This window comes from Anarrhichthys ocellatus, unplaced genomic scaffold (genome assembly GCF_004355925.1).
Source record: "Anarrhichthys ocellatus isolate YVR2014 unplaced genomic scaffold, GSC_Weel_1.0 scaffold24, whole genome shotgun sequence".
Lineage (NCBI taxonomy): Eukaryota > Metazoa > Chordata > Actinopteri > Perciformes > Anarhichadidae > Anarrhichthys > Anarrhichthys ocellatus.
The window spans coordinates 5,669,826-5,693,185 of NW_022280054.1; the positions used below are offsets into that span (position 1 = coordinate 5,669,826).

The 23,360-nt window shown below is 42.5% G+C and overlaps 2 protein-coding genes across 2 annotated transcripts; one reads left to right on the top strand and one right to left on the bottom strand.

Annotated features, from left to right (window-relative positions):
* The first annotated feature begins 18 nt into the window (after positions 1 to 18).
* fam124b (family with sequence similarity 124B) lies at positions 19 to 8,832 on the top strand. Its single transcript, XM_031860608.1, is given in 8 exon segments — positions 19 to 1,716; positions 1,718 to 1,746; positions 2,083 to 2,114; positions 2,807 to 3,007; positions 3,315 to 3,710; positions 3,878 to 4,074; positions 5,240 to 5,402; positions 5,940 to 8,832. Coding segments are annotated over 8 exon segments (1,890 nt in total). The 5' UTR covers positions 19 to 1,452; the 3' UTR covers positions 6,548 to 8,832.
* On the bottom strand, positions 8,147 to 23,359 carry mmp28 (matrix metallopeptidase 28). Its single transcript, XM_031860609.1, has 8 exons — positions 22,995 to 23,359; positions 21,237 to 21,313; positions 20,495 to 20,694; positions 14,656 to 14,877; positions 14,039 to 14,284; positions 10,996 to 11,145; positions 10,189 to 10,356; positions 8,147 to 9,651 (listed from the first exon to the last, which is right to left on the bottom strand). The coding sequence occupies exons 1-8, from the start codon at positions 23,118 to 23,120 to the stop codon at positions 9,257 to 9,259; spliced, it is 1,584 nt and encodes a 527-aa protein (XP_031716469.1). The 5' UTR covers positions 23,121 to 23,359; the 3' UTR covers positions 8,147 to 9,256.
* Between the last annotated feature and the right edge of the window lies 1 nt (position 23,360).

A 23,360-nucleotide genomic window follows, 5' to 3' on the forward strand; every position in this document is an offset into this window, starting at 1 on the left:
GGATTTTTGGACCGGTGGAGCCAGTCTAGCACCATGTTCTAATGTGTACAAATTGTAAAATAATTATTGTACTCACTGCAAAGGTGGAATGTACAGGGCCTTGTTTTCATCATAGTAAATGTAGAATAAAAAAAAATGAAGGGGTGGGTTTTTCTTTTCCTTCTTTTCTTTTTACATCTTTCATGTGAAGGCCTTGGCAAAAGTCAGAGTACTTGCCTCTCTAACCATAATTAAAGCTAAGTTTAGGGTTCAAAAGGAACTTTCTAGATCTCTGAAGTACATTGTTTACTACAGTAGTTTGAGATGGAAGTGCAACTTTTTCTTTTTCTTTCTTCTTTTATTTATTGGTTTATTTGATAAGGGACAGTGCACATTAATAAAAACATTTCTGTAACTGCGCCAGAGTTAGCAAACGGCTATTTTTCATCTGTAGTCCCTTTCAAGAGCATCAAACCCAGTTAAAATGTGTAGTTTTATTTAAACTGTTAAGAGAGGTGTGGATTCAACTGTATGTCCTGTTTGGAGGCTGTAGTCTGTGTTGTTGAATTATATTATGAGGTGTTTCTAATATCTATCCTCTGATATAAAATGTGTTTTAGAAACGACAAAAGCGCCACAAACTGCAGCCTTTAAAATGACCATGAAGTTTAATCAACACTGTTCTAAAACAGAGAGATACATAATCAATATAAATAGATTGACAAAATGTGTAATATACCCATAAGCTTAAAATAATGTTCTTCTTTTTCAGTTTATTTTAGGTCATTTTTTATTTCATAATGTTCTGTCGGCTCAATTGAACAAAAGTCTGAGTAGCTGGTCTGAATCGACAGGCAAAGACTGAAATTATGAAATAAAAAAACTGCTGAAATTAAACAGAAATGACCTGCAACACGCAATTTTGAGAAGATGCATGATGAAATAACACAATGAGTTAGGATTTAAACATGTATAGAGTTAGTTCACAGTGTCATCGTTAGACACACATCTGTATTTATTTCATGTGTTGGTGATTTGTTAAACATTGAACACATTTTAGAGTCTCCATGCATTAAGGTAAGATGTATGTCATTGGGACTGCATTAGGTTTTGATGGACTGTGTTTGCAGTGGGTGTCTTTCACAGGACTTGTCAAAACGCGGTGTGCGCCAAAAGCGAGTTTAATGGTATTAACGAAACAATGTCTTTCATTTTTTAGGGTTTAGAGAGCCTGCCCTGCACGTTTAAATCTGCCCGGCCCTTCTGGACTGCCTCCTTTGTCTTCCTATGTTGTTAGACGCATGCCATCTGCTCCATGTTATTATATATATGCGGCTTTAGACCGACAGCAGCACACACCTCCTGGGTCCCTTTCGCCCAGACTTCAGCCTCCTGGATGTAGTCCAGCATGCATCTCCACTTTTTGTTTTCTCCTACTAAATATCCAGTGCTTTTATTTTAACATAACGGTGCATGGTTATATTGCCTCCTGACGTCAGCGTCCCAGCAAAAGAGTCCCCCCTTCTTCTTCTTCTTCTTCTTCTTCTTTTACTGGAGCAGACTGTGGAAAGAAATCAAACGCGATGCTTCTCTTCACCCTCAGTCCTCCGCACTGCCGCAAGCAACACCGCGCAAACTTTCTGTGCAGATGGCTCGACCAAATGTGAAAGAAGAAGGCCCCGCAGCTTCTTCCGGACCATGTTTCGAGGAGTGTCGCTATTAAAGAGGTCCGACCATGCAGAACGTGGACTCCGGAGATGAAACCGAGTGAGTCAACGTTAAGCTAACGATGCTAACGTTAGCTGTAGCTGCAGCCACAATGGAAACTCTTCGGCAGTAAATCGTAGAGGGGTTATTATTTCAAACCAGCAACTAAACTGTGACCTTTAACCTCTTCGCACGTTAACTACAGGTGTTTATAACTGTTGTCCTCTTTAAGATGTTGTCTCCTAAATGTGTTTGTTGTCATGGTGACCAACGGTGGCTTGTTTTCCAAACCAACCGCCACAAGATGGAGACAGATGTTTGTCTTTTCCTCCAGCCAATGTACACCTGAATTAATCACTTTGTGTACTTCTTATTATTTTGTGTCTTCTTAACTAGATCTGACTGCAGCAGGATGTCCTCATCTGGCGGTAAGTATTCATTCACTCATACAGAGGATTAAGAGGCACAGCTGTAATTTAAAGTTAGGAGACTCACAAGGGGACAGATTTATTATAAGAACGGTCAAAATCCAACACTTCCCGTAATGTAATTTTGATAGTTATTAAGACTCAAACTTCATGCCACCACCAGCTCAGAAATAGTATGTTATATCACATTTATAATGTGGGTAATTACTAAATATTATGTAGAATAAAACCCTGTCAACTGTCTAGGAGTTGACAGTTTATAGTCTACTAGTGTTGATGAGACGGGTGTTGAGACACACGCTAGAATAATGACCTCTCCATTTCCAAACACAGTGCATCACTGATTGTTTTGGCACTAAACTAAACACTAAACCACTGAAGACCTTCTGGAATTTGACGGTTGTAATGTGACTACCTTTGTGACATTACACAACTGTTTTGACGAGCTGAGTCGTACTCCCCCATCACATGGAAACTAATCTTGATGTGTGAAACCGGAGTACCCCCTTTAACTACTACACATTTGTTATGGTTTCTACTTAAACATCTGTGCTGCCTGGTTTTAGCACTTGCACCTGTCTAAGCTATCTTTGTACACGTGCGTGTGCGTGCGCGTGTGCGTGTGTGTGTGCGTGTGTGTGTGTGTGTGTGTGTGTGTGTGTGCGTGCGTGCGTGCGTGTGTGTCACCCCAGTTCAGGACATGACCAGTCGGGTCAGGCAGCAGCAGCTCCTGCTGATGAACCTACATCTGCTGGCCAACCCTGGAGACTCACTGCTGCTGCAGCACACCCTGGATCGCCTCCTACGCTGGCTCTGCCCAAGTCTCCGTATCTTCCATGTGTCAGAGAGGGCCTCCCCATTCAGAAGTTACACCCGCCTCTGTTCTGTGTCAGGTAATGATCCTCCACATGTGGTTTTGCATTTATTATACTTACATCTGGTTATATAAGTCGGTATTTAATAGGGATGCCAAACCGTACAACCTCATTGTGTATTTGTTTTTTGTAAATAGGAAAATAATCATTTCCATATGTAAGAACAAGACAACTACCTCAAATGTCGTACTCTTAACTCAATACTACATTTACTCTGTATATGGAGTAAACATGCAATCCCACAGCGAGCTTCCCTTGCTAGAATCTGCATCTGTTCTTTTTTTATCTTGATTGAGAATAACCCTTTTTTTCAAAAATGTCTCAGGCTTCCCTTCTCTGGCCATCACCTTCTTCCTCCACGAGGCCTATGGAGAGGAGCGAATCCTCAAAGTGCTGGACTTCTTTCAGCGTCCGCCCTGGCAGTACCACCACACCGAGACCTGCGGCAGTCGACCTGGAGGGATCTACATCACCTCCAGCAGCTCCCCCGCCAATGCCATGTTGCGGCCCTACCTCCTGCCCAGCAGAGACTTCTATAGTTTGGGTGCAGGCATGCCCGTGTGGGGGGTTCGACCGGTCCACTGTGGGGGAGAAATACTCCGCGTGACACTGTACAGCGGATACGACAACTACGAGGATGCCGTGCGGCTCTATGAGACAGTGCTGCAGCGACAGGCAGAGGAGCAGAAGACGGGCTTCTGCTGGTTCACTCTCCACACAGGTTCGTCTTAAAAGTGGTGCTTTTTTGATTTTTATAGTGTTTAAAGCAACAAAAAATATAAGCTATTCATCTCAACAAGTGCAGTTTTAAGGCTCAGCTTTTTTTTAATCATGATAAGATGAAAAGCAAATAGGCAAGTGACCCATAATCACTTGTTTTCCACACAGAGCCCGGGCTGTGCCTGCAGCTGGCTTTGAAGCAGTTGTCACCAGGGTCTCGGGTGGAGCCGTGCAGCTCCGCTGTGCTGCAGTTTAGTGTGGAAGAAATTGGCCAACTCGTCCCTCTGTTGCCCAACCCCTGTACCCCCATAAGCACCACGCGCTGGCAGACAGAAGATCTGGATGGCAACAAGATTCTCTTCCAGGTAAGTGCAAATACAACTTTTAATTAGTAATTACTTCATAATTATCTCACAACATAGAGAGTCCAACGAGCAGGATCTCTGTTCTGCTCAAATGTTATTCGCAGAACGGAAAGTTTTGTACACAATATGCAGCAGGACAGGTTGCTTGAGGGAATAGCATGTTTGCTTTGGAGGGAAAGCAGCAGCAGTTGTTTGTGAAGTGAAGGAATGTTTGTGTTGCCTTTTCAGTTTTATGTTTCATGTTTTAGTTTGACAAACCGATGATTATTAACCTGGAATAAACCAAAGAGCAGCTTTTCTTCCATTCACAGTTATCTCACGGTAAACTAAGAGAGAAACATTTAAGAAGAACATTAAAAAAAATACACAACATGAGTTAGTGAGCTGCATGTCCAACTTTATTTTCATTGTTTAAATCACACTTTATAAGATTTGCATGTGATACAAACCCCATTTTGTTGCCAGATGTTGTCCAAACACTTAGAACACGTCAGCGTAAATATAGTTGAAACAGATGTTTAGATGTCTATGGAAGTAGATACATAATACAAAATAGTTTTACTGTCCAAAGAGAACATATTACAAGATCAATGTGAGGATTTGATATTGGAAAGTTGATTTTCACTGAGGGTTTGAGATCAGATGTATTTGTCCAAATAGAATTATGTACCAAATGATAAAGAGTAGAGCGAGTCGGGATGGCAAAATCATGACATGTGAATGGCTGCTTTACTTCCCTTGTGTCGCAAGACTTATTGATTGATGCCAGTATCACTTCTCAGGTTTAAGTTTTTAACAATGTCACATGACACAAACCTGATGAGACATAGCTCAACAAAATTAGACATGTTTAAAAAAACTTTCTTAGCCAAAAGGCCAGAATTCTTCATCCTGCTCACACAAAAGATGAATCAACTGTTTAGGTTACTTCATTAGCTCAGAACAAAGAAATCAAGCTTTAATTGGTATTAAAATCATTGATTTAGACCAATCTCACAAGATAAAACAGCGCCAGTTCAATAATAGAAATGGAACCAACTCAAAGCTGTCAGAGTAGCCATATGTAAGATGCGTGTATGTTAATTCTCTCAAAATCACTTAACTTGACTTAAATCTCTGTAGTCCTGTTGTAAATCATAATCCTCCGCCTTCTGTCCTTCTGTAGGTGAAAACCCCGGCTCAACCCCAACGACCTCTGACCTGCGCTTTCCCCCTGACCTGCCCCAGCGTTTCCCCTCTAGGAATGCAGCTCAGGAGCTCGGGACAGGCCCACAGCCTGTCGCCCTGCAGCCTCACCGCTCCCCTGCCCTGGCAAACACACCGGCAAGGTAAGTGCACAGAAGGGGAAACTGTGTTTCACGGTGTCTGCGGGCTATTCAAAAGTCGATTTAAATCAATTAAGCAACAATTAAGGCCCTTAAAAAGTCTTAAATGCTATTTATCAAGGTATTGCATTTTGTATTCAAAAGCTTGTGTGAATTTATGCGTGAATGTTTGGAGTGCACGGAGTTTTGAACCACGGCCAAGGCCCATCTTTGGACCGGAGACCGGAGATGCACTTTTTAGAAAACTACGCTATAAACCATCATCGCGAAGATGTCTCAAGACGTATTTATTAATTATTTATTCATAGTGGTCATATTGAAACAGAATTTACACATTGTTTCTTAATTCAGGATAAAATCAAAAGATCATTACCAGGGAAATAACAGATCATGTGTCAACAAAAAGAATAATAAAATACATCCGTTCATCAGGTCAAGTTTAAAAAAAAAATTTCAAATTTTACAGAAGGTTTTGTTGACTGCAAAGATAACATTGAAACATGTTTCGTGTCTGCTCCGTGTGTCTTTGGTTGTCACCAGGCCACAGGCCGCGCAGCGACTCTCTCCTTGAGAAGCGTCATGGAGGAGGTGGTGGAGCAGAGAGCCAGGGATCAGGAAGCTGCTGTAGCACCCCTCCAGGTAGCTCCTGTTACTCATCACAGCGCAGCAGCCCTGCACCGCCCTCAAGTACCAACCACCTGGACTCTCCTCTGCGCCCCTCCATCACCTGTTCTCTCTCCCACCTCCTTCTGGAAGAGGAGGAGGAGCCAGAAACCAACGTAGACACAGGAGTCCCCGTCTCGCTGAAGTCTGACACGGCAGTCAAAGCAATTGCTCGCTCTTCCTCCACGGACCTTTCGATGTATCTCCACTCTGAGAGGCTTCCAGCTGTTGGGGCTTCAGCTGTTGAGGGTCTGGCCAAGGAGCTGATTCAATGTCTGCCACGGACACACATGCACCCTCAGGTCGCCTCCAGGACATGGGGCTCCGCTGGATGTACAGATGCAGCCAGGAAGGGCTGTGGCAGCAGGACTGTGGCAGCAGGACAAAGTGCCTCCAAAGGGCCTTTTGTGGAGAACAGGACTACTGCTGAGCTGCTGTCAGCACGCGCAAACAACAAGGAGCCAGTCGATGAGTTCTTCATCTAAATGCCTGCTACTACGTCACATGCTGGGGTAATAATATAAAATATCACACGGAGGACAGAGGTTGGACAAGATGATGCACCTGTTATAGTGGATCTGACGCTATGCAGGAGGACACAGCTGTGTAGTCTGGATAAATAGAAGTCCTCTGGAGTAAAGAAATCTGATTTAGTCTGATTGCGCTCCACAGTGCAGCTCTGTCAGTCTGTCACAGGCACAGTGAAAGAATAGCCGAGTAGCTTTTGATTTAATTTGTTTAAATGCACTTCAAAGTATCTTTATTCGTGTGTTAACATGTACTAGACTTAGGCCCAGTTACTGTATTGAAGAGGACATTCATCCTCACATAGTTAACAGCATTTTCTAAATAACTACTTAAAGAGAACATTTAGACGTTTACAAAAAGATCTTGTAATATAATGTTTTTGTAATAATAATTTAACCATTAGTATGCAAGGTGTCCTGTGACCTAAGACATGTTAATTACTGTACGGCTATAAGCTGAGGGATCAGCAGACGGATACATTTAAGTTCAAACTTAACCGTGTATTGAACTGAACTGGTTACAGCAGACGGTCGTCAAACACACAACATTTTTGCACAGTGCACATGATCATTGTTGTGATCATAGCTGTTTAGAGACCGGTCTGAGAAAAGATGTGTTATTGTGAGGAGAGGAATGTTTCAGGAAACATTTAATGACCTTGTGAGTCTCTTCTTCTACACACATTACTTGACATCTTCTATAAAACTTTTAATTGTGGCCATGGACCTTCTAAATTGAACCCACTCACAGATAAACCTGAATCTGGCATTCACTGATGTATTATAGCCAAATCAAATGCATAAGATTTAAGGTTATGAGCTGCTCCTGTTGAGCCGTTCATTGGTCAACAGGACGCTGCAGGTGTGCAGGGCAGCTAGCCGTTGTTCATGTTTTTAAGTAAATGAGAGTAACTGGCAAAAAGAAAGGCACGCATGCTCAGTCAGGAAGCATCAACTGTGAGCGTCCTCAGTGTGTAAAATGTTGAAGGCTTAGTATTAAAAGATAAATGAATAAACCCTCTTTTTGTTGCGGTCAGATTGTGACGGCTTTACTTTGTGTTCTGACATGTTTCAATACCAATGCTGAGTAATCAATGATCTGCATTAGTCTGACAGACGGCTGCTCCGCCTGCAGTCATGGAAGAATCCAATGCAAAGTGAATACAATGATCGGATGAAAAGGTCAGAAGTGAATGATGATGTCACCAATTTATAACCACAATTGACCTTCAGTCACAAACTAGATAGAATTTGATATTTGTTTGAATTTCAGTGACAAAGATTTAGGCCACAGAACCGCTGGCTTAAGTAAGTAACACGTCATTTCTACAATGTGTTACATAGTTAGTGATACTGCAGAGGAGATGACACGTATCTTTTGATTTCACTGCCGGTGTGCAAAAACAGAGGCTTTTAAAAGCATTGTTCCAACAAAGAAGAGAGCGTGGTCTGCACAGTCCTTTGATCATTGTACCTGTATTAATACGGCTGTAACTTTACATCCATGTACAGTAATATTCATTGCTCTGAAGTATACATACATGTGCGTTAGGGTGAAAAAGTTATAGCACCATCAGCACGTCAACACATTACACATGATCTAAAGCTTACAGCGCCCTCTGCTGGTCAAAGAACGTTGTTGCTCAAGTTTTTATGAGTTTTATAAACCGACTGTTTATCACATACACAGCTCCTGTTACTCATCACAGTGCAGCAGTTCAAATAATTGCTCGCTCTTCCTCCATGTATAATAATCACTGTGCAATTAAAAACATATCAAATGACTGCAACAGAGGTTGGACAAGATGATGCACCTGTTAAAGTGGATCTGAAGCTATGCAGGAGGACACAGCTGTGTAGTCTGGATAAAGAGAAGTCCTCTGGAGTAAAGAAACCGAAGTTCAGCTGCAGGCGACACTTTCCACTCAGAAATGACTTCAAATGTTTTAACTTGTCACATAAGCTTCTACAATATACAGTAGGGTACAATTGTTGAAACAGAGCTGCCAAGAGAGTGGTACAAAGTGAGTAATATTTTAAAACGGTGCAGGTAATAATATTCTTGAATGTTTAAATTACTACATTTAGATCCAGCGACTTATTAGTGCAGCTATTGTGCTAAAAAATGTAGCCATGTGAAAAGCACAACATGAAGGAAAAGTGTCACTGTCAGCGTACTTAATGCCAGTTTAGGTTTCTGTCACAACCACATGTCGAAGTAATCAACCGTTATGTCTATAATAGATAGAATATCCTGATATTGCAGAAGAGATGACACATATCTTTTAGTTTCTCTGTCAGCGTGCAAATATGATAAGAGGAAAAAAAAGATGGTTTTAAAAGCATTGTTCCAACCAAACCAGTTTGGTCTGCCTACTTAAGAGTGCACAGTCCTTTCACTATCTTACCTGTATTAATGAGGCTAGAATTGTATTTCCATGTACAGTAATATCCATTGCTCTGCAGAATAAATACTATTTGTGCTTTAAAATGGAAAAAACAAGTGGGTATATTTTAGTTGAAACCCTTAATGGAGTTTGCTGAGTTATGCTCACTTTGCAACATATAAACTCAATGTGGGTTTAGGGTGAAAACGCTATAAAACCTTTACATTATAGTATGTACATCAACAAATTGCACGTTATCTGAAGTTTACAGTACTGCCGGTCAAAGAATGTTGTTGCTCTGAGGAGCGTCTCTACAACCAGTCCAGCTCAGATCCTTGGCCCACTGGCCCTCTCTGGTGACTCGAACCTTGACCGGGTCAAATCTCCAGAATCGCTGTTCTCTGAACAGGTAGAGGCGTCCGTCGGGACGGGTCAGCGCCCCATTGGTCCCCTGTGGCACACCCGTCCAGTCTGTCAGCCTGCGAGGGTAGTAGGGCTCTTGGTGCAGCGTTTTGAGGTTCAGCACAGAGTAACGGGAGCCCTTGAAGAGGACCATGTGACCCAGAGGAGCGTAGTAGAAGACACAGTCAGGGTGTCGAGGCAGCCCCAACTCACTGCTCTTCCTGGGGAAGCCCTGGTCCAGCACACTGCCTGAGTAGCGCCACATTCGCTTCCCTGCACCACGAGACGAGGGGAAAAGTGACAAATTCTATGATTCAACAATCATACAAAAAAAAAAGTTTAAATCATCTGCAAAGTACCATCATATTATATTTGATAGTAGTGGCTCCACAAATTCATCCAACATTTCACATGTCACATGACATCATACTGTGACACAGGTCAAACTGACTTGTCCACTTACTCTCTAAAAGATAACAATGCTACGATTTTTATTAAAATACAAAAATGGACAGAGATAATAAGCATAGTAATACAAATGTCCTAGCTTCAGTATTTTGCATAAAACTGTTTTGCATACTTGACCATAACTTCAAACAAGTTCTAGCCTTTAACACAAAGGTGAATCTGCTTTAAGATGACAGCTGTGGCTTCAGTGCAGTGTACTCTTTAAATAGCACTTTCCTATTTAAAGGCCCAATAGCATCTATTTTGGGAGCTTTAACAGACTTCTGAAGTTAGGCAGTAGCTTAGGGAATGTCTTTAAAAGGAAGTGTGAGAATCGCATTAATGAGTTGAGTGAAGCAGTACCTTTAAAAAAATACCACTTGGAGTCCAGCAGGGAGAAGGCAGCAGCCTCGATGGCCGGAGGAAGGTCAGACCAGCGGTGACGGAGAGGCAGCGGGCCGCTCACACCGCCTTCAGCCGATACTGTCCAGTACACACTGCCCCGAAACACCAGCACTGTCTCATTCTGGTCTGCAGACACAAAACAGAAAAGAAATAGCAGAAGGGTAAATATATATATATGTACCACATTAAGTTCAATCTTGACCTTTTAAGCAATACAATACTTTGACACGTTTATGCATATGATACGAGGGCTTTTTTATGACATATTAATAATTGTTATGACATTCTAAACTATGGCTTTTGTTCTGGCATTTTATAGCACACTATATTATTAATTCTTACATGACACTTTATACAATACTACACTATGACTTTTTATGCCATGTGTTACTGATGTTCATAATAAACCTTGCCTTGGGTTAGTCCCGCAATTCATTCCCTTGTGCTTTGTCGCCACCCCGTCTATCTGAATTATGTTGCATTGATACAGTGGTCCAAGGAGTTATCACAAACTAAGACTGTTTAGTTGTGATATCTTAAATTCAATGTATAGTATATACAATATAATCTGGCAAGTGAACATTGATTAAAGACTTTTCTAGAGTAAACTGGTGCAGAAAACTTGTTTTAGAAAGATGAATATGATAACAGGATTCTCTTCCGTTTCTGCAAGATTTTTCAGCTTTTTGAAGATCCGCCAATAGCCACAGTCAGGAAGGATATGGCTGAATGTTACATTCAATTTCTATTTCTCTCTGACCTCACCCATGGTGATGGCATCAAAGACACCCTGGCAGTAGAGAGGTTGCCCTGTGGTCTCATGCCCGTTGTGAAGCTCTGTGAACTCCCACTCCTGCAGAGCGGCGTGCAAAACTTGGCCTGGCAGCCTCACAGGGCGATCACCTGACGGCTTACCTGAGGGAACAAACAAAGCAACAACACAGTGAACCTAAAAGGCTTCAGACAAGGCCATGTAATAAGAATCCACGTACTGGCATAATCCCTTTCAGTAGGGTTGTTGTCCGTCCACCTGTGCTTAAATTTCCCACGCATAGTTTGTTATTTAAAGCCTACAGTGACCAAACTAAGCTGTGAGGACAGACAGTCTAATTTCTCAAGCATGTCAACAGCAATTTAAGTATTTCCAAAATTGGACAGCATGGGAACAATGTACACTGATGGATGACATTGTACTGCACAGGAAATAAACAATGGCGCACACTGGAACCTTAAAAGTATTGTGTTAGCACAAATAACATCTTTTTTTGGCCTGTACAGCATAATAGTGCAGATTTCTGGCACATGAGATGAAAAGAATAAAGAAAGACTCAAACAGTACAAAAGGAAAAAGAACAACATACCAAAGCATAAGAGTGCTGCTCAGACATGATTACAGTCATTTCGTTTGCAAGGAGTTGAACAAACATTTGTGTAGGAGGTGGATAAAATCAGCACACCCAAGAACAGGAGGAAGACGGCAGGAAAAATAGACACACACACACACCAGAGTGGATAACACATGAATAGCTGTGTAGCGGTGTGTGAGAGAGAGTGTGTGTCTGTGTGTATGTGTGTGTAGGAGCAGTGTAGTAAGATAAGGGCTGGTTGTCTGACCTCACCTCCCTCCTTATGCTGTTTACATTCATCAGTGGTGCAAGAAGAATTCAGAATGTCATGACTATTATTAACAAAATGTGCTTAGTAATAATTAATGATTGTAAAACCACTGCTGTTCATCACACATACTATACACACATTATCTTACAGGACAGACTTCTATAATATAAGATATAAGATATAAGTTCCATGCATCTTGCCAAAGAACAGCCAGAGGAGCTCTGGAGAGACTGACATATTCAGAATGCCTCACTTCTGCTCATTATCAGATCACAATGCCAACACCAGGAATGATTCTCTCTCTCTCTCTCTCACACACACACACACACACAACCAGATATACTCACATTGCCTACAGCTCATATCTTTAGGCAGATGTAACGTTTTTCATGAGGCCTACAGACCTGTCAGTTTTAGTTTCCTATGCATCTGGAGTTCCTTGACTTTTACGTGGGAGCAGCTGCAGTCTGCAGAAATTACTGCCACAGGGTGGAAATCAGGATGATAAGCAAACATGTCTGAAGCATGTTTCATTTCGCTAGACTGAGCAGAAGGATCCTGGATGACAAGCATCTAAAAAAAAAAGGTTATCAGAGTAAGCTGCCAATGATTTAAAGACTGATGAGCAAACATTGCCAGGTTTAGCTTTCAGTGTAAAAGCAAAACACGTAGAGCTATTAATTCAATGGTAGTATATGGTCACATCAATTTAAAAATAGTGGCATTAAGTGCAACAGTTATTGAGTGTAACTGAGCTGAAAATGGAAATGTGTGTCTGAGGCAGCAGAGTGGTGAGTTGCCGTTGTTTTAATGCAGAGTGAACAAGGGAGGCCCTGAGGAATAAAGGCTGGCAAATACCATGTTAGGAAGCTGAGGCCAGAATATCACCAGAGGCAAAGCAGATGGGAAATATCCTCAGTTATTAAACACAGAAAGAGGAATCTGGACCCGGGCTGCCTGCAGGCTTCTGTTGATCTATATCTCAAGTTTAGAGTTGTATTATCCAAATGATTGTGGGACTGTCCTGCAGCAATGCAAACATTCCTGCAGCATTCGGTGTGTTCACTGGCCCTTTGCAGCTGTTCGACACCTCATTTCAGAGTCAAAGCAGGGTAAGCACTTGATGCACTATTTGCATCTTGAACATTCAGCGTCGCACACCATCACAGAGGGGGTCAAGTAGTGGCAGAAGATACTTTAAAGACAATGTTCTTGCGCAACTGCTGCGGCAAAGTCAGCCTCTTTGCTGCAGAGAGGGCACACGTAATAGAAGAGCTCTGCACATGTGGAAACCTGCCTTACACATGCCAGAAGGAACAACACGCTCAAGGTAAACAGAAACTATTACATTAGTCATGCACACAGATGTATGTAAAGCTCCACATTCTGCAGCTACCGCAGCAACCTGTTACAACAGTGCCGACAAAGCTGTGTGTGTGTGTGTGTGTGTGTGTGTGTGTGTGTGTGTTTTTTTCAGGGCAGAGTGTTATTATGACGATCACACCAACTCTGCTGCCCTCAACCTACTTTTCCATGCAGCTGAGAGGCCACAGAGCTGCAACTGATAGAACAAACTCATCGTGCTGTTCGGGACAAACTGAACTAAAAGCAGTGTTTGAAAAAAAGAAATAATAATCTGCTCTTTCTCTTTCTGTTCTATAGAGAAACCTTTAAATAATCTCGCTTGTAATCACATTTTTTGTTGGGAGCTTTGTTTCACGAGAAAGACAAACAGCAAGAAATAAACTACAAGCAGATAGCTTTCTGGATCCAGAATTGTTACGGTCATTTTTTGTCAAATCTAGGTTTTAATGAACTCAGGGAACTCTCAACAGCGCTACTGCTCTACTCATTCTGCGTCTGCAGCTGGTGGCCTTCAGGCGGCCTCTCTGGCCTTTTCACAGATCAGTGCCACGACTCCCGCTTTAATGGGCAGCAGAGTAAAAATGCCTCTATTCCCGCGATTCCTCAAAAGACAAGTCTGGTTCCAGAACAAGTCAGTCAATCATGTAAGTGGTTCTCTGTATTACAATAACAGTCCATTCTATACTGCAACCTCAACTCACCATCTTTAACCCAGCCGTCCTGAGGCCAGACAGTGGCCAGTCGTCATTTGTCCACTAAAGCGTCCATGAGTTTCTAACAATGAACCCACAAGCAGGATCTGCGCCATAAAGAGATGTCATCTCACCGTACAGCTGCTGCACTGCGATGATGTCGTCCCAGCTCAGCACCAGGCTGCGGCCGAGCTTCCTGTAGTACGGCGACATTAAGGCGTGACGGACGGGGGAGTGCTCCAGTCCCAGAGTGTGCCCGATCTCGTGGGCGGTCACCATGAACAGGTTGTGTCCCTTGTGTCCGTTTAGCGTCCACCTCTCAGCCATGTCAAAGTGGGCTTCCCCCCTGCGAGGCAGGAAGGCGTGCGCCAGAGTTCCTCCTGAAAGTCAAAAAGGAGCGAAGCAGTGAGAGGCAGTGTGTTGTACAGTGTCAGAGTACAGTATTGGACTGAAATAAATACATTCTCAACTGCTGAGCGGTGGCTTGAGTAGGTCACTGCTCAGTTGTTGACTAGTTGGTTTATTTTCATTGTCTAGTATTATTGTGAAAACTCAAACAGCAATTCTTGTTCAGCTTTATGTATTCAGGAAGTTGGGATCAGGATCTCATTGACAAGAGAAGTCTAAAGGGCAAATTACATACACAAGATCATGCCACAAAACAATCATCTCACACACACACACTGATTTAAAGTATGGATCAGATAGGCAGATCCGTGATGACTTGACTCAGTGTGTGGTTGTCCCTGACCTGGTCCGTCGAAGGCATTGCTGGCCCCGTCGTTGTGGTCTCCCTCGTAAAATGCCAGTCGGATGTCTGCGGGGCCTTCGGCAGCCTCCTGGAACACCAGGCCCGATACGTTGCTCCACAGCTGGAAGGCAGCACGCACCGCCAGCTGCACGGAGCCCAGAGACAGGTGGCGAGGCCAATTCACTATCTGGTAGGTCAGGTGACGTTTGTACCACTTCTCAGCTGGACAATACATAAACGCAGAGAGAGAGAGCAAGAGGAGCAGATATATGAAACAGGCAGGCATGAAGCTCACAATCGTATTCACCGCAGACTTACAGCCAGTGTAAGCTCAAATCACAAAAGAATAAAAAGTGTTTCTGTGAGCAAAAAAATTGAAGGGAATTGTTCGATTTTTCGTTGTAGTGCCACTCCACCTTGTAGAGGGCGGAAGATGTCTGTTGGCACTCAGAAAAGCAGAACTGTAGGCAGGAGTCCATGCAAGAAATGTGGCATTTCTTAACAGTAATGTTAATACAACACAGGCCAAACACAAAGCCTGACAAGCTCAAACATAACTAATTCAAGTGTAAAACCTGCAGCCTCAGCAAGCTGCCACTTCACCCACTGGCCTTCCAGCCTCATCTGACTTGAATCAACGGCTTTTCAAATTTCTGTTACCGAGATCGCATCTGACAAAGTCCTTCAAACAAATAAATACACACTGCAATTTGTTTTCCTCCCACTAATCCGTCTGTTTCCTTTCTTTTTGTTTGCAAGCTTGTTTGAATTCATGCCTGGTGCTTCTACTGGTTTTATCATTGACATTTAAGGTGGCTTTGAAAAAAGGTTTCATAAACAATTCATATTATTATTACCTACTGGAGTAGATATGTATTTACATCTTGCATATCCGTTTTATAAATGTGGATGCCAGACATCCCACGTTCAACTGTGAGGCTTTGAAGTAGAGTCTCTCTACATCCAAAATGATAGGATGTTAACCACATTAGCTCACAGCTGGGTAAGCTAACAAGCACTCTGAGCACACTCTTGACTAAACAATTTACTTCAACACACGTCTGTGGCTTCTCAGCTTAGATATAATTATAATGTGTCGCAAACTTCAGAATCTCACATTCATTTCGGGAGAGATGGAAGTGTGGAGTTAAATTCAGCCGTTCTTTAAGTTACAAAAAGGCTAATCTCTCTGTGTAGAAATAGGATTACTGAATGTAGTAATCTGAAGACAAAGCAAATAAAAACAGCAAACAATGCAGCACAACAAACGAACAAAGAGGCACCTCACAGGAAACAATCATTCATTATATGAACCTTCGAGGGAAGGCAGCTGGAGACGCTGGACTGTCCCAAGTCCAAGAGGGGACCGCGGTGATGAAAGAGTTGGTGAACACATTCTAAACAAGAGGATAAGAGGCATTTTATGAAGTACAGTTCGCTGTAATAATCATCTAAATCATCTCCAAAAATACCGAACCCATTTCATATTTTCTGGGCTTCAGGTCCTCTAACTTTTTCTTATTGGCAAGACTCTGGAGATAATGAACATATTTGGAATAGAGGATTTTAGCTCATTTGTTACATTTTACCCAGAAAATATCCCAAATAAATGTAAAATACAGGCTGAATATCTCTATAAAATAATTATATTTCAAATCATATATATATATATATTATTCCGTTGACATGACTTCATGCAAAGTGAACAAACAACACATACAATTGTCCCAACAAGGACAACAACGTACTGTATATAGTACATAGTTGATGTTTTCAAAGTCTCAAGGTTTTGAGTCAAAAAAAAGGAGACCCCTGCAAAAGGTGAAGTGGCAATAACTCTTCAGGGTAGTGCCCTTTAAAAGTATTTGTACTTGTATTTGTAAGAGGGCTTGAGAGAGGGTGAGGACACAGAGTGCTAGAATCTTTACAAACTTACACATCCTTTCACATTTGGGGCTCAATTAGAGAGTGGCAAGACAAATCAAGCACACTTACAGTTGCCAAAATATTTAAAGATGCGGTCGGTGTATGTTTTCCACGATGTGGAGGCCAAATGCAAGTGGGAGGTCTGCAAATACTTCTGCTCACTAATACACGGAGGCAGTCGGGTTTGAGAATGTGGACCCTTGAGTTATTTAGATGCCGTTTGTGCTGGGTTGAACACAGCAGAGAGTCATGTCAAAGATGAGAGCGATAAACAAAAGGTATGCTCTGCATATACTGTGAACCTCAACAGCTCCCTGGAGGAAGGAACATATCTGGATATCTGGAGCCATTAAGACACGGTGATGGCATCAATGTGTGTTTCTGTTTGTGTAAACACACAAATAGAAGTTGTGCTTCAGCAGTAAACGCAACACAAGTCTTGGTGTAAACTTGATCCTTGGTATTTACGCTTCACAGAAATGTGAGATAATAAAAGTGAAAGCAGCAGCCCCGCGAACACTACAGCTGTATGGGAGTGAATAACAATCATTCCATTGATTTGCATTCATTCAAGGGAAAATACTTTGCCTACGCCAACCAGTCAAATTGCAATTTACATCCATATCTGTCCAAAACGTCATGAGATCATAATTTTATCCTATTACACATTTGTGTGAAATTGTCATAATTAGCATATCGCAGTGACCCTGACCTTTGACCAAGAAATTCCCCGAAGCAGTCCTGAGATATCGCTTTCACAAAAATGGGACGGATGTTGTCTATAAACGGGCGGACATTCCAAAAACATAATGCCTTTGGCCACGGCTGGTTGTCAGCGTGGTGGCATTAAAAAAATGGGTGCAAGAAGGTAAGAATTGAACCTCAGGAGTAATTTCCCTGCCGTGACAACCTGCATTCTCCTTTTAAAGTCAGATTTGTATACACAAGTTCATATCTGGAACACTGGATGAACTATATGCATTAGGCTTGCTGCCACATGATGTGAGTAGTAGAAATGTATTCTCAGCAGAGCCCAGGCGCCTTCTCTCCATCCCAGACCGCCGCAGAGTAAGAGGTCCCCGAGGACTGCAGGGAAGCCAGGAAGTCAGATACACAATACATTCCCCGACTTCCCTTATGGAAGCAATTATCATGATGCCCTCTATAGCAGCGGTGTGGGGAGGGAGGGTTATCACAGACATTAGGAAGTGACTGAGATCATCTGATAGCCAGAGTTATTGTTTGTGGAGGTGCAGAAATATGTTGTTTGGTACTGGTGTAAGCTTGGAGGCTGTTTAACACAGCTAAACACTAAGGTCAGCACACTAACATGCCCACAATGACAACCTGCTTGGGTCAAACAGGTTCGCCATCTTAGCATTTCAGCAATTACTAATCAAGCAATCGTGAGCAAAACCCTGAGCTCCAATCTGTGCATTCTGCTGAAATAGTGTAAAATTACAGTAATTGATGTTGTTGTGAAATGGCTAACAGTTGGTTAACAGTTTCCAGGCCAGGGCACAGAATCCAACAGCGCACATGTAAAACAATCACACACACACACACCTATCACAGTTCCCTCGCTTATCTTGGACATGGGTGGTGGAATGTCAGCTCTGTAAATATCAGAGGGAACGACCATCAGATACCAACACAGGTCAAGGTTTGTTTTACGTTTCCAGCGAGCTCAGAGGCGACCACGTTCACACAAAACAAAATCAAATCACACCACAGCTGAGAGTGAATAAACAAGCTGCCCGTCAGACTCATCTCTGCAGGCTGGGTTTAGCAGCCGGTGCCAGCTATCAAGGTCAAACAGCTCCAAGAGTTAGCATTAGGTTCTTGTCAAAGTGATCACAATTCATCCTGACGAGGACAAAAAATGTCTTTACCAAATGTCAAAACATTTCACACACAGCAACAAATGAATGGCTCTGGAGGAAAAGTCCGGGACTGCTGAACTCAGAAAGATTCATTCCAACAAGAAAGAGTTGTACACAAGTAATTAAAAGCGGATTCTCTGGCATGTGTCTGAATCTGTTTGACCCAATGCTCTATCCAAACATTAAACTCTTCAGTAAGATTTCTTCAAATCCACGTGCAGAAAGATATCTGCTGCAACTGTGTCACAACGCAAACTATTGTTTGAGTACAAGGCGGTGGTTACACAGCCTTACTATAGTCACAATGAAGTCATTACATTGCTAAACTAGATCAGTGGACGTCAGATCTGATATAATAAAAATAATACTGCCACATGTCATATGAGTCATGTCTGGGTCTAAAATAATGACAGAGAGTTGTTTTCCTAATCAAGAACAGGTTGTGATCCATCCAAGACAATCAGTCAGCAAGATATTTACTCATTCAGCCAGGAAGATTTCGGGCCATTTAAATAGTCAGCCAGCCGGGCAAACAACATAATTCCAGCCAGTCAGTTGTGGATGTGTTTACCAGAAGGAACGCGTCAGGTACCGACATGAAGAGGCAGCAGCAAACATCAGCCACCGCTGCATTCCCCGAACATTAGCCAACCTCGTCAGTGACAGGAAGGAATGCAGAGGCTTCACACATCATAAGGCCGGAGGCACAAGTAGAGACAGAGAGAGAAGAAAACCTCCTACTCCTGGGGTTGTCACCAAGGACTGCTGCTGCTGCTGCTGCATTCACAAATGACTGTGAGGAATGACAGCACCAGAGAGACAGTGAGAAATGTAAACATAAGTCATTAAAGACACATATGTATCGTGTTAAAATGGAGCCTTTAAGTTTATTCACAGATACCCTGAGCCATATGGCTTCAACAACCCCACCTGATCCCCATGCATGTGAAGGTGAAATAAATGCCCCATCTATAAGGTAAAGAAATCCATTTTAGTTTAAATATTTTGCCCCAGCTCCACTCAATGTCTCCCACACGTTTATAAAACAAGGGAGAAACTATACCTGTTAGTAATTGTCAAAGATTTCTGGAAAGCACCCTAAGCTAGGAGGGGACCTCAATTACCTCATGGAGTCTGCAAGAAATCTGGCAGTGGCCAGCTGCACTCTTAACTACTTAAAGCCCGTTTAAATTGCACACCAGTGAATGCTTTTATTGCTGTGTTTAAAAGAACATTTGCAGAATCTCTAATAAGAGCCTCACTAATTCTTGAAAGGAATTTAAAGGAACTATCAAACTACACAGAGACGATACTGGTCCAAAACTGTAGTATTTTTAGTGGCACAACTTGGAATAATTGAGGATTGTTCTTAAACAAACTGGAGCTGCAAGATACATTGCTGTTGTTCGAAGGAATCCCAAATCATTTTACAAACTAAGAAAAACTAGACTAGTTGAGTGGTCTTTTGGACTCAAGGGATTCTCAGACTTTCTCAAACCCACAGTGGAGCACGCAACTTTTAAACTAAAGATTTTCACCAAGCGAAGATAAAGTACAAGATACTTTGACTTGCGTAATTGCAGGTAAAAGCAGGAACCGCCCAGGCTGACGCGTGCAACGTCAGACACTCCGACAGCTTTAATTACACCCCTCAGCTCTATTTAGTGCTTTAGTTTATTGGTGCAGACCCTCCCAGTTAACTGTCTTCAAGACCACTCCTCAACAGGACACACAAACCTACACATACAGGGCAACAGGGATGCATTTGTTGTTGCTGTTCAATGAAAGCTAAAGTACAATGTTACATTTTTGCCATTTTAATCACATTATTTCACGTTAATTCCCATGAATTCCTGTTAATTCCGTTAGTTTCCACCTTGAAATTTCCCAGCATTTTGCCCATCCGGACAATGAATGATGTCACAGCTTTCCAATCTTCCATGCACATAAAACATACATGCTGCTATGCTCTCTCATGATACTCAAAAACAAACCTGGTGTCTCACACGTGTACATGTTTCACACAATACCTTGTGTAGCAGAGCGCTTCCTGCGGCGCCGTGGTCGCCTGAGAGCGGCGCCCTTTCCGGTGAAGATGACGTTTACTCTCTGAGTCCAGATCTGCTGGCTGCCCTCATCCGACACCCCACAGCGGGGCTCCGCCATCTGCCTCAGGGTGACGCTGTCAAGCTCGCCTGTGACAGGAAGCCGGGAAAGCCACTGGAACTCACTGCGGAGAGGGGAAAGGTTTGCATGATTCTCTTCAGGCAAGTTTAGAAAAGTGTAACACATTGTTCCTAATGATTCTGAATAAAGTTATGTAATGTGATTGCTTTGGGTCATGAAGTCAGGTTTTTTTAAATACAGGAGCAATGGTTCAGGAAGTTCATAAACTCAATTATTTAGAACCATTTTTCAAGTGTCTCAATCACAAGATGACACTTTACATGTTTGTCAACCACACACAGTTTACTACCCAACACTCAGCACAAGCAAATCTTTTCAATCAGTTTGTATTATTGTACAGTCAGTATTTTGGCCAGAGGGCGAGGTTCTTGGCATTCCTGGGTGGTTCAGAGAGGGTTCAGGAGAGGTGAGGGTGTGTTTTACTGCCCTGCACTGGCGTTCAGCTCCGGGGCTCTTCCCACGCCGAGCTCACCCTCCCCCCCTGATGAACGCACTGAGCACCAGCTAACTGTGGTCAGCAAAATGTAGAGGAAAAATATGCATCACTTTGTTCTGAAATCCTATCACGTAAATTGTACCACCTACCAGATAGCTGACTGCATCTCTACTGCATTGTGGATGTGGTTGTCCTGATGGAGGTAGCCGTACTTTTCCAGAAAAACCTGCAACAGTTGATGTAAAACTTGTTAACACTACTTCAGAACTGCTCCAACTAAACACAAAAAAAACTTTGTGATTATTATTGTGCACCCAAGACCCCCTCTGTAAAAAAAAAAACGAGATTATTTCACAGTAACATTTTGCCTCTCATACGAACACACGCTGGTAAATCCCCAGAGAGGCAAACCTCCCCAGGAGGGAAAGGAACAAATCATAAAAGTGTAAAGATAATTGTCCATTCATACTGTAGCTGCTGTAGGTTGTCAAGGCGGATGTATAGATCTGGACCACCCATAAGAGAGAAACCCCTGAGGTGTCCCAGAAAATTCCTAGTAATTATTTCTCAAGCATTTCATACAAGCCGAGAATACTTCAGCACCTATACAATAGTGTGAAAAAATGAACCGACTGGGTGCATGACAAAAGATGTTGTTGCATTGCGGTTGAGATTAGCCTCGTTAGTTTAATATTACGATCTCTCATGTGGATGTAGCCGGTTTCGTGTTCAGACAACAGCAGGCACAGCTATGATTACAGATGTGGTGAGGGTGAGATAGAAATTAAAATTGAGAAGACAGATGTACTCCAGTAAACAGGAAAGTGCACAAATGTCCCTTTGTCCCATTAGAGATACTGGAACATGCCAGAAGGCTTTTTATGTTAGCGCGAGAGTAAAGTTTGGGAAACACATGTAACAGCCTAACATTATATGCTCCTACAGCGCAAGGATGGCCAACGAAGACAGCTGGCAAATTAAACTACTGCAGTTCATACCACACTATGCCAATTAAATGGTAAAATCCCAAAGCACACTCGGACACAAACTGTTGTACTGGGCTCGGTCTTCTTTTTGTGTCACCATGTGCAGCACATTAACTTTTATTGCAGACAATAAAGTAAACATGTAGCAGTTCTCAAGCCAGTATATTTAACTTAAGTAGATTCACAACAGAAAAGTACAATTAATCCAATGTAGTGTTATGCTAAATGGCCTTGGTATGATTTGTAATATCCATATCCTAGAACCCTTTACATTTTTTTAAAATAATAATTAGGTTCATTTTCATTTAGGGTCGATGAACCACTGCTGTATGAAATATCTAGAAAATGATTAAACGGTTCCCTTTGCCACAAACTGAGCTTGCACATCTGGTTACAAAATGAGCATAACGCATTACAGTTAGCGTCACGTTTTATATTATATGGGCCGTGCATATGAACAATAATCGTTCCTTTTGTCAGAAGTAATTTTACAGTCAACGAAATGTAGTCCATCCTAGACCTGGCTTATGTTTGGTTAATCAGACCGCACAGGGATTTACAACTCGCACAAGTCTAAATAGGCTTATTGGGGACTTAAAAAGGTAAAGATACAGTCATCTACAATTATAGACTAAGCACATGAAAATAAATTACTCGTCTCAAACCAACAGTTCAAAATCATGTTTATAGGCAATTTTCATAAAACTAGAAGTAATTAAGTAGAAAGGCTAGAACAATGTTATGTATTCGAGCTGTTCAATTAAAGGTAAAATAACGAAAACACATTAGGATGAATGCAGGTCACACATTTCTATAAGCCGTTTTTATATACGCTGATCGCCAAAAAGTAAAAAAAACGCTTTTTATTCAGCGATATATCTCCTTTCTACCAAACACCATTAGATCTAAAGACAGGAGTACCTCAGGGTCCGGGACCAGCGGTGCTCCTCCGGCAGTCTGAGCGGTGAGGAGGGAGGTCACAGTCAGGATCCAGGCTGCCCTCATGTCCCGTCCAGCTCCACTCCGATCCGGAGGTCGGCGGCTCATTGCGGGACAACCACACTATCAACGCACCGCTTCACGCATTTCGGTGGAGCTGCAAATACTTTTTTTTTTCCCATTGTTGGATATCCTCGCTGTCAGTGACTAACGGAGCATGCTGCTGCTCGCCTGACATCTCCATCACCGCGAGGAGTGACGGAGCCTATTCAAGCCGCGTAGCGTGGGAGGAGGGCCAGCACCGCCCCTCTCTGTCCGCACTGCACGGCAGCAGAAACACCAGCTTCT